Source organism: Bufo gargarizans, chromosome 4 (genome assembly GCF_014858855.1).
Source record: "Bufo gargarizans isolate SCDJY-AF-19 chromosome 4, ASM1485885v1, whole genome shotgun sequence".
Lineage (NCBI taxonomy): Eukaryota > Metazoa > Chordata > Amphibia > Anura > Bufonidae > Bufo > Bufo gargarizans.
This window is the reverse complement of record NC_058083.1, coordinates 488,955,414-488,967,298: the sequence shown is the minus strand read 5'-3', so window position 1 is coordinate 488,967,298 and position 11,885 is coordinate 488,955,414. Positions and strand designations below refer to the sequence as shown.

The window sequence follows — 11,885 nt, the reverse complement described above, 5'->3', positions numbered from 1 at the left end:
TCCCATGGCCTGTTGGTTTCCCATTCAGCAGTACTCATTGCTGCTGCCAACTTTGAACGTGCTGCTGACTATCCTGATATGTTATTCGGAGCTATGTTTAGGCCTTTTACTAGACATTTTCCATCTTCCATCCTGTTGATGCTGCTATTGAATTTACTGATCAGGCTGATTTTTGTTTAGTCCTTACACTACATCATTATATTTAAATGTTGATTATGCATTTCCTACTGAGTTGTGCCAAGTTATGTGTAGACCTTATGCTCAACCATTTCAAAATTCCATCTAGTTGATGCTGCATCTGTCTGTCCTGAACATGTATTTGTAATTACTCTTTATTCTCCAATTTTAAGATTAAATTATGATGCTGCCTATCCTGCAGGGTTAGGCGAACTTGGTGTAGACCTTTTACTATGGTGTTTACATTTACCTGCTTTTGTCTGCCCTGTTCCTGCAGAGTTTAGTTTAGCTATGTGTGGCCTTTAGACAACAGATTTTTCTGTTTTAATGGTAGTTTCAGTAGTTATCCTTAATTGTTTGGCCCTTTGATTTGTATGCCTTCTACTGTTGCGTTACTATTTTACTGCTACTGTCTGGCCTAATGCTGCCAAGTAATGTGTCTGAAATATACTAAATTATTAAAATCTAACTGTGGAATTTTTTTTTTCAAGATCATGCAAAGGAGAACCAGCATGGACCACTTATTAGCCCTTGTAATATGACAAGTATTGAGTATTATTATTTTCATAAAATGGTGTTCATGTTTAATATTTGCGAAATGTGCACTATTCATCGTATATTGTCAAGAATTTGATTGGAATATAGATAGAATAAAAATGTTTTCGTTTAATACATTCATGTGGTTTTACGCTTCATTCACCAAAATAATTTATTTTGTTTTATTTTATTTTAAAAATTTTAATTTTGCTTTAATTGGGTTGTTGGCGTCCATGTTGTGGTTCTTACTTTAGCAAGGTGGGGACCGCATGTGGGCTTCCATTTTCAAAAGGTTTTGTGCACTTAACATTGTACAAGACTGATTGATAAACCTAATAAAAGTTTTTTGTTTTATTTATTATTTTAATGCGGACTTAGGTTCTAACATGGTGTTGTCGGTTGTCCTGGAAAGGATGCCTGGCTTCCGTGTTGACCTCTCTACATGGTTGGGTGTTACTGGCGTTATACTCATCCGTGTGGTAATCCGGTTTTGGTAATGGAGCGTTATTGCCACATGTATATATAGATATACATTTAAATGTAATCTTACTTCTTGACAATTATATAATGATTATTTTCACATGCTAGTGTAATATAATAATAGACTTTAATCTTTCAAAATTACCTGCTGACAGAATAATAATCTTGAAGCCATGTCACCATTTTGTGAGTGATTCTACTCATTGCATCACATGTTGATGTCTTTTTTGAGGAAGCTATGCTCCAACATGTCCAGTTTAACAAACGGACACTATATCAGAATCATGCTAGTTATTTCTTTGCTGACTCATCAATTGTTTTTTTTTGTTGTTTTTTTTCAGACACATTTGATGTTTCAAAATTTTTTGAATAATGGAACTAATATAACTGAAGAAAACTTTAATATGCAATATTGTATTATTGAGGTTGAAATTTGGATCACAGTATGGATAATTTGATACTTTTTTTTATATAAAGATACTTTTTCAAAAGTATAAATTTATTTTTTGTTAAAATTTGGTTGATACTCTATATATATTTATTATACATTTTGAATGTAGATTTGTATTTTGTAATCTAAAGTTTTGTTCAATAATACATTTGAAAGGTAATAGTGTGTTCACACAAAGGTTAATTAATGTGCGTTAAACAATAATTTTCTATTATAAATTACGGTCTTTTTTTTTCAAAGTAAAGAAAACTTTAATTTAGTGCTCTAAAGTTTTCAGAGCAGCCATTTACAATGAACCAAAATAAGTAAATTTCCTAACGGCAAATTACTACCTTAAATACTGGAGTGCGATAAACAAAATTCTCATTTTTACAAACATACAACATATTGTTTCATGTAAAACTGAATCTGTAAGAATGTCTCATCTGCTTAACCACGTCCGACTAGCCCCAATCTTCGTCCTCCTCCGCTGCCGCCCGCGCTGCAGGTTGTGAAATGCCAGCATTGCTGTAACCGTTGTCCTCCTGGAAGTCACCTCTCTTCCTGCTATCCACTGAAGCAAATTTGCTTGGCTGTGAACTAAATGTTGGCATGCCATGGGCACTGAACGCCATCTCTTCAAGCCAAGCAGGTACTGTCACGAACTATGGATCCGATTGCTCCGGATCCCTGAGCTGTGACCTAGTGGTCTGTGACAGAGTCTGCGCACACACAGAGACCTCACGTGACCGGGGTGTATCTTAAAAGGACAGGATGAGCTGGGCCTGGTATAGCCTTTATGACCTTTTATAGCCGGCATCACAGAGTAGTGGTAATAAAAGTGTCCATCTATATCATAGGTGACCCCGGCTTCAGGAAGATGAGAGTTCACAGTTTTTTTACATATGCCAGAAGCATATAAGATGGCTACCCAGAGGAATTATGTATGCCGGCACAAGGTACCTCCTGGTGAGCATCGGTTAAAACTTTCACTAGTCCACGGACAATTTTTTGCTCGTCATCACCAATCTTATTAAAAAAAGAAATGGCTTTTCCAGTGTTGCCGCAGCGTCCGGTTCGGCCGATCCTGTGAACATATTCGTCAACATCGCCAGGGATGTCAAAATTTATCACATGAAGGACGTTCTCGATATCTAATCCTCTGGCAGCAACAGACGTGGCAACAATCACAGGACACTGTCCAGAGCGGAAGTCGCCCAGAGCATTCTCCCGCTCTCTTTGCTCTCTGTCCCCGTGAATGCTTGTGCAGGGGATTTTTTCTTGACAAAGAAATGTTGCAATTAAATCCGCCATCTTTTTGTTTTTCACAAAAACCATTGTGCGCTCATGGCCTATGAGTTGTAAAAGTTCCAGCAGTTTAGCCTGTGACGAACTGCGACCGCCGCGGCCACAATGAGTCACGAAACCGTAACAGATTCTAGGTCTTGGTTATACGCAGAGGGTAAATTCACAATGCACTCAGAGACAGGTTGTACCTTTCCTCAGAATCAATGTACACTGTCCTTTCTAGAACTCCTGTCTGGCTTTCTATCCCAAGGCCCGGATGCCTAAAGGGTGGCTTAAATCCTTGGTAAAATATATCTTCCTCAGGTATTAGATTCTTGCTTTATTTTCTAATGCATCTGCCCATCAGGGTTACTTATCTTATTAAAAAAAGAAATGGCTTTTCCAGTGTTGCCGCAGCGTCCGGTTCGGCCGATCCTGTGAACATATTCGTCAACATCGCCAGGGATGTCAAAATTTATCACATGAAGGACGTTCTCGATATCTAATCCTCTGGCAGCAACAGACGTGGCAACAATCACAGGACACTGTCCAGAGCGGAAGTCGCCCAGAGCATTCTCCCGCTCTCTTTGCTCTCTGTCCCCGTGAATGCTTGTGCAGGGGATTTTTTCTTGACAAAGAAATGTTGCAATTAAATCCGCCATCTTTTTGTTTTTCACAAAAACCATCGTGCGCTCATGGCCTATGAGTTGTAAAAGTTCCAGCAGTTTAGCCTGTGACGAACTGCGACCGCCGCGGCCACAATGAGTCACGAAACCGTAACAGATTCTAGGTCTTGGTTATACGCAGAGGGTAAATTCACAATGCACTCAGAGACAGGTTGTACCTTTCCTCAGAATCAATGTACACTGTCCTTTCTAGAACTCCTGTCTGGCTTTCTATCCCAAGGCCCGGATGCCTAAAGGGTGGCTTAAATCCTTGGTAAAATATATCTTCCTCAGGTATTAGATGCTTGCTTTATTTTCTAATGCATCTGCCCATCAGGGTTACTTATCTTTCCCTGGGATTTCCTTACTTGTCTGTTGAAGGACTGTGGGTTTCTCCCAGGAGGTTCTGTCCTGCTACTGGGGTGTCTTCAGAGCATTCCTTGACTTGACAACAATTTTCTTACATCTTCCATAAAACCCATGTCCAGCATACAATCAGCTTCATACAGAACAAGGTATTTCACTTGGCTCAACCCAATCTTCTCCTTGTTAATAACGTCCAGTAACCTCCCAGGTGTCGCACAAAGGATGTTGCAGCCTTGAAATATCTGGCGCAGTGAATTAGACGTTTGTGTTCCTCCATAGATTACAACTGGACGAACGACAGTTCCGTATGCAAATTTCCAAGCATCTAGGTAAATCTGATTGATCAGCTCTCTGGTAGGAGCAACAATTATGGCTTCTGGTTCCTGAAGATCTTTAAACTGACTCTGTCAATCGGAGACAGCATAAATATTCCGACAGTCTATGCCTTCTTATAATAATACCCCTCAATTATATTTAAAATCAATTTAGTACTTGATTTCTCTCAGTCGACAAATGTTTGTTTAAACCCAAATCTGGTTTATCTTTTATCTATATAAAGATATATATATTATCAACCATACTGGTCTAGAACTGAATTCAGTTCCTTGGAGATAATACCGTGCTTTCACTAGTATATTTTCAATATCCCTGTATTGGATTATTTTTCAGGATGATGCTGCAGGTACACCCCCATCTTATTCCAAAACAGATACTATACACAAAGTATGGTTAATTGAATATATATATATATATATATATATATATATATATATAGAGATAGATAGATATGTATTATATTAAATTAATTATCCTATAAAATATAGGTAAGGTTATACTATACCAAAATGTCAGCTACCAAAAATCAGTTTCAATGGTTCTAAGATGGCTGCCTCCAATGACTGAAAAGGTGGTCAGGGCTGGATCTGGTCTTTTGATGATGTTCAGAGAGAGAGAGCTAGAGAGCTCTAGAGATCGATCCCTTCTGTCAGCCCATACCATCTTTTTATCCTATCTTAGAAAGGGCTTGGCCAAGTTTTATCATTAACTAGTGACCTCACTTTATAATCAATATAACCTCCCTCTAGTATTTTACCCTAACACTAGATGGCACTAGTATTCCATACAAAAATCGAATCACTCACTTCTTTCTCTTATCTAATATACTAGCAATAAATGTTATCTAAGGTTTCAGACAAAACCTTGAGAAGATCTTGAATAGACAATGGCTTTTTTACTTCGTCAACCACCTGGTTTATCCTTGTACAATGTTATATTGGCCTTTTCAATAAAATATAATAATAATGAACTGTTATAATTTTTTGATCTAGATAGTTTATTTTATTAGGACAACATTGTATATGTAAGCGATGAATACACATGCTGTACTTGGGGGTTCAATCTGTTTTTTTATACTTTTATAATCGGTCTTCCACATCCCCATCTGTTAAAAATTTTTGTCTGCTGAAATATAATAACTTGACACTCTCTAGTACTGCTTAGTTATGCCAAACTTTGTGTAGTAATTAGAATACTACTTTAACTTACCTACTGCATGCTGATCTTGGCCTGATACTTCAGAATTCTCTGTAGTCATTATACTCCACCGTTAGCATTGACTTCTTATTGTCCTGATTATTGAGAGTTATGTGTAGGCCGTATAATCCACTGTTAATATCTAGCTACTGTGGATTCTGCTGCGGTCTGTTCTGATCATGGCGAGTTAGCATTCAGCCTTTTGAGAATACACATTACCCGCTGCAGCATGTCCTGCTGAGTTAGGATGAGATTATACTCGACCGTTAATATCTACCAGCTGCAGATGCTGTCTGTCATGATCATACAGAGTTATGTCAAGCTAGTTGTTTGTCCTTTGTAGCTATGTGAAGTTCTTATACAACACCATCAGCTGTCCTGATAAAGTTGATTTTTCAATTTACAAATCAACCTACAATGTTAACTTTACCAACGGCTGCTGTCCAGATGAAGCTGACTTGTATGCCTCAGAATATAACATTAGCTATAACTGCTGCTGCTGTCCTGATCAAGTTGATTTGTTATGTATATACCTTATAATAAAACACTATAAATACCTGCTGCTCCTGCTGCTGTACATTTAAAGGTGACTTGTAGCCCTCAGAATACTATAGCTCTACCTGCTGCTGTCTTGATCAAGTTGATTTGTTATGTATATGCCTCATAATACAACACTACCTGCTGCTGCTGTCATGAAAAAACGTATTTATGTGTAGGCCTTATACTACACTATTAAGATGTACTTACTGCTGTTGTCTGTCCGAACCCTGCTGACTTTCAACGTGGACTAAAGGCTCCTTTACTGATAAGTCTGCAGTTAAAATTATACAAAAACATAACCTTATAGAAAAAAAAAAGTATGGAATCAATATAACTTAAGAAAACTTTTTTAATAACAAAAAAATTAGAATAAAATTAAGGGAACTTTTGCAGTTCTTCCTGCAGGCTTGCGAGCTCCTTCAGGTCCTCCCCATATTGGCATTCAAATTCCTGCAGCATTCTTTGGGATTTTTGAATGAGGGCTCTTAATTGCCTGATTTTCCCATGCCTCTTTTGCATTAGAGCAATTTTAGCAGAAATTTTCTTGATTACTGTTATGAAAACACAAGAGATAAATATATCAATTAACAATAAGTCATTTATTGAATTTTGTGTAGTATGTAGTTAAGTGCAGAGAATTTGAGTGTCATTTTTAAAGTATACCATAATAAATGTAGTTCTATATTAGATTATTTAGTGACATTTTAGTAGTTTTAAAGAAAATTTGTTGTGTTATATAATGTTAGTTTATGTAGATTAAAGAGTTATTGTGCATGTCTGTTGTTTGATATTACTGTGGTTTTTGTTGTCCCATTATTATTGTTAATTTTATGATCTTCATCACCTGCTATATAATTGTAGGGTGCAGTGTTTCATGACTTTCAAAATTGCTCCGTACTATTTTTGTGCCAAATATAAAATATTTGCCCTGGGGACAAAATTGCTCATTAACCGTGGTCTAATAGCCGATCTACTAGTCCAGAGCAGCTAGCCAATTATATAAAATAAGGCCTTTTCAGGTATTTGTCAAACACCTGCTGTCTAGATCTCTCCTATTGGACGTATTTCAAAGACATAAGCATTGCTGCTACGTAGCTGAAGGGGGGGGGGGGGGGTAAGTAGGTGTCATGTGGAGGTGACAAATGCTAAAAAAGACTGTACGACAGCACCTGTTGCCTTAGAGGTGAAGCAGGGGACACCAGTGTTTTGTTCCCCTGCAAGCGCTGATATTGGCTGTTACAACTCTACAGCCAATTAAATAAATTCACATATGTGGTGGTGTTCAGGTGAATTATATGCTAAAAGTGGAACTGCACTGGGGTGCATTTAGTCCTGTAACCACTTATTTAATAAAAAAAATGTGTGTAAATTCATTATTTATTTTTTTTGTCAATTTGAACGGTTTTTTTCTAGAAGACAATCGTTGGCTCATTATGTAAAATTGCGGATTGATCTAATTGCTTAGCATATTCATTGAGGGGTGTAGTTTGCCTAATTAAATAACTTTTTTTTGTTTTCAACTCTAGGGTCACATAAGGGCGTCTTCTCTTAACATGCGACATAGCTTCCAATTACCATTAATTTAAATCCTTTAGCCTAAAGCCATATTGTGCTCCTTGCAGTCGGAAGCCTGCTGTGCGACCAAAGTTAAGGGTTTTGTGCACAACTGTTTGTAAATATACATATTGTTTGTAATACGTTTAAGATTTTTTTATGATTTAAACACTACAATGTTTTCAAATAAAATAGTTCGTAATTTATAATTTGTTCAAATTATTTTAATTTTTTTAACATTTTAATAGATTACCGTTGGACAATTAAATCGTTAACAGACTTTATAGGATAAATTTGGATTAAATAGAGGGTGTGTGGTTTCTGAAATGGGGTTATTTATTTGTCGCTGACACTATGTAGGCCTCAAAAAGTGACTGCATAACCAAACTGTTATTGTTAATTATATTTCTGTTAATAAATTATATAAACATGATATAGGCATATGGCGATTGTAAACTTATACATTTATTTAATCTCTATTAATCTATATTGTAGTATCATTTGAAATTTTTATTTTGATTATATCATTTTATTTCTAATATTTTTTTAGATTAGTTACTTCGTTAACAAAGATGCCATTAAAATTTTGACTATGTTTTACCACTGTCATGAAGTACAATGTGTAACGATAAGATAGAACTATGCCCGTGAACAGTAAACTCGTTTTAAAGTTATTAGCACAAACATAGATACCGTTTAACATTTAAGAAAAATGTTTAATTAGCGTTAAAGTAGAAATGGGCATTGGGTACTGAGGGTTAATGTTTCTAAATATGTGATGTATACATAATTACAATGATGTGTGCACATATTTACCCTCCTGGTGCGGGGTGGTAACCAGCGCCTGATCCTCTTCCTCAGGAGCTGGGGTGGTGGTATCCTCCTCAGCAGGAGCTGGGCCAGACGTTTTTGGCCCTTGAGAGGGTCCGGGCTCGTCAGACACCTCCACAACAATCCCCACATCAGGTGGGTTGGTGGCACCTCGAGGACTGTGGGAGGGGCCCGCCTGCTCATCCTCCTCTGTGGAGACCTCCACTACATCCAAATCCGCCGTGGTTAGACGGCGGCGGACCGTTGGCGCTGGAAGCCCTGAAATCACACAACATTTGGATTTAGGCTCAATTTAAACGTCCGGAATGTCTTTTTCATATCCACCCACACAAAAAAAAAAAAAAAAAAAGGACACCGGCAATGTGCGTGACGCATTTAAGACCGCACGTCAATGTCAATAATATAATATGACTATTCTTGGCCTCAATTGAGGACAATAATACAAGGATTATTAATAAATATCATCAGAAATACAGCAAAAAGTATTTGTTAGAAGGTGTAAATATTATATTTAATGTTCATGTTATAAGATCGGATTGTATTGCGATTGTATGTGGGGTCTGATCAATCGGATATTGGCCAGCTGAGCTGATATGTACCTGTCTAGGGTACTTATTACAACAATGATGAATATCTAATCAGACATCATAAAAGACGAAGTTATATTTAGTGCAAAAAGAACTGAAATGTGGACCCAGAAGTGCGGGTCCGCTTTTCTGGAGACGGGACGCACATCGTGCGGCCCCCTTAGAGATGAATGGGTCCTCAAGTCAGTTCAGAAAAATAAATTATGAAATTGAGCACTTGTGAATCGGGTCTTGGCTGTCATTCACGTAGCGGATGTCACGCACGGCATCTGCTCGTGTGAAACAGCCCTAATACAGATTGATGATTGCTGTTTATCTAGATATACACACACACACATACACTACGTGCAGAATTATTAGGCAAATGAGTATTTTGACCACATCATCCTCTTTATGCATGTTGTCTTACTCCAAGCTGTATAGGCTCGAAAGCCTACTACCAATTAAGCATATTAGGTGATGTGCATCTCTGTAATGAGAAGGGGTGTGGTCTAATGACATCAACACCCTATATCAGGTGTGCATAATTATTAGGCAACTTCCTTTCCTTTGGCAAAATGGGTCAAAAGAAGGACTTGACAGGCTCAGAAAAGTCAAAAATAGTGAGATATCTTGCAGAGGGATGCAGCACTCTTAAAATTGCAAAGCTTCTGAAGCGTGATCATCGAACAATCAAGCGTTTCATTCAAAATAGTCAACAGGGTCGCAAGAAGCGTGTGGAAAAACCAAGGCGCAAAATAACTGCCCATGAACTGAGAAAAGTCAAGCGTGCAGCTGCCAAGATGCCACTTGCCACCAGTTTGGCCATATTTCAGAGCTGCAACATCACTGGAGTGCCCAAAAGCACAAGGTGTGCAATACTCAGAGACATGGCCAAGGTAAGAAAGACTGAAAGACCAACGCCACTGAACAAGACACACAAGCTGAAACGTCAAGACTGGGCCAAGAAATATCTCAAGACTGATTTTTCTAAGGTTTTATGGACTGATGAAATGAGAGTGAGTCTTGATGGGCCAGATGGATGGGCCCGTGGCTGGATTGGTAAAGGGCAGAGAGCTCCAGTCCGACTCAGACGCCAGCAAGGTGGAGGTGGAGTACTGGTTTGGGCTGGTATCATCAAAGATGAGCTTGTGGGGCCTTTTCGGGTTGAGGATGGAGTCAAGCTCAACTCCCAGTCCTACTGCCAGTTTCTGGAAGACACCTTCTTCAAGCAGTGGTACAGGAAGAAGTCTGCATCCTTCAAGAAAAACATGATTTTCATGCAGGACAATGCTCCATCACACGCGTCCAAGTACTCCACAATCGTGGCTGGCAAGAAAGGGTATAAAAGAAGAAAATCTAATGACATGGCCTCCTTGTTCACCTGATCTGAACCCCATTGAGAACCTGTGGTCCATCATCAAATGTGAGATTTACAAGGAGGGAAAACAGTACACCTCTCTGAACAGTGTCTGGGAGGCTGTGGTTGCTGCTGCACGCAATGTGGATGGTGAACAGATCAAAACACTGACAGAATCCATGGATGGCAGGCTTTTGAGTGTCCTTGCAAAGAAAGGTGGCTATATTGGTCACTGATTTGTTTTTGTTTTGTTTTTGAATGTCAGAAATGTATATTTGTGAATGTTGAGATGTTATATTGGTTTCACTGGTAAAAATAAATAATTGAAATGGGTATATATTTGTTTTTTGTTAAGTTGCCTAATAATTATGCACAGTAATAGTCACCTGCACACACAGATATCCCCCTAAAATAGCTAAAACTAAAAGCAAACTAAAAACTACTTCCAAAAATATTCAGCTTTGATATTAATGAGTTTTTGGGGTTCATTGAGAACATGGTTGTTGTTCAATAATAAAATTAATCCTCAAAAATACAACTTGCCTAATAATTCTGCACTCCATGTATATTTATTATTATGTGTGTGTGTGTGTGTGTGTGTGCAAAGTACAAAATCAGCCGGTTACATCATACATCACTACCGCACTGTGTGGATAAATATATATATATATATATATATATATATATATATATATATTATTATATATATACACACACACACACACACAGCGAGATAGAGATATATGAGGTAAAGGGATGATTTGCTATGTTTCACAACAGGTAAAAATAAGTAATAATTTGTAACGGGTGATAAAAAAAAAAAAAAGTACCAGGGCAGACTCTCTGACTGTGCTCTTTGACCCAGTCCGGGTGCCTCCTTTTCAGGTCAGACCATTTTTTTACAATTTGAATTTCGTCGTGGGTCCGCCCAAATTTTTTTTGTAAGGCCTTGACGACCCCCACGACAATCGCCCTCTTCTCGGCCTGCTTCCGGGTCCGGTCATAACCCTTCTTCAACATGCGCTGCAGGATAAAGATGCAAACATGTATTACAAAATTTAGGAAATACAAGGATTATTAATAGATATCATCCAAAACACAGCAAAAAGTATTTGTTAGAAGGTGGAAATATTATATTTAATGTTCACGTTATAAGATCGGATTGTATTGCGATTAAATGTGGGTGGGGTATGAGCAATGTGATATTGGCCAGCTGAGCTGATATGTACCTGTCTAGTGAAGCGACGGTACGATATGGGGTGCACCCTGGGTAACGCTAAATGAACCAGCAAATAATGGCAGGAAGAAATTTGTAATTTTTCTCCAGACCAATAAGACATGAGGCCAGATTTATCATTAGCTCAAGTCAGAATAATGGAGTGAAAAAGTCGCAAGAAAATGAGCAAACGCTAAAACTGCGCACAAATTTGCGAGTTTCTCCTGCTCTGCACTATGCTCGCCAGTTTTATGAAAGTGGACGTGTTTTCTTATGTAGATGAATCTCTAGACACATTTACTATTGGAACAATTTAAAAAGTTGCAAAAAAAAAAAAAATGCG

General features: G+C 38.0%; 1 protein-coding gene and 1 pseudogene across 1 annotated transcript; both read right to left on the bottom strand.

Annotated features, from left to right (window-relative positions):
- Positions 1 to 1,900: 1,900 nt before the first annotated feature.
- Positions 1,901 to 5,706, bottom strand: LOC122935511 (annotated as a pseudogene).
- Positions 5,707 to 6,355: 649 nt separating this feature from the next.
- On the bottom strand, positions 6,356 to 11,619 carry LOC122935937. Its single transcript, XM_044291893.1, has 3 exons — positions 11,157 to 11,619; positions 8,386 to 8,658; positions 6,356 to 6,566 (listed from the first exon to the last, which is right to left on the bottom strand). The coding sequence occupies exons 1-3, from the start codon at positions 11,344 to 11,346 to the stop codon at positions 6,391 to 6,393; spliced, it is 639 nt and encodes a 212-aa protein (XP_044147828.1). The 5' UTR covers positions 11,347 to 11,619; the 3' UTR covers positions 6,356 to 6,390.
- Positions 11,620 to 11,885: the final 266 nt, after the last annotated feature.

Excerpts from the sequence above, each read along its gene's own strand:
- LOC122935937 (XM_044291893.1), bottom strand. The coding sequence starts at position 11,346 with ATGTTGAAGAAGGGTTATGACCGGACCCGGAAGCAGGCCGAGAAGAGG. Across the intron at positions 8,659-11,156 it reads CAGTCAGAGAGTCTGCCCTG|GGCTTCCAGCGCCAACGGTC; the intron begins GTACTTTTTTTT and ends GTGTGATTTCAG. Across the intron at positions 6,567-8,385 it reads TACCACCCCGCACCAGGAGG|TAATCAAGAAAATTTCTGCT; the intron begins GTAAATATGTGC and ends TTTTCATAACAG.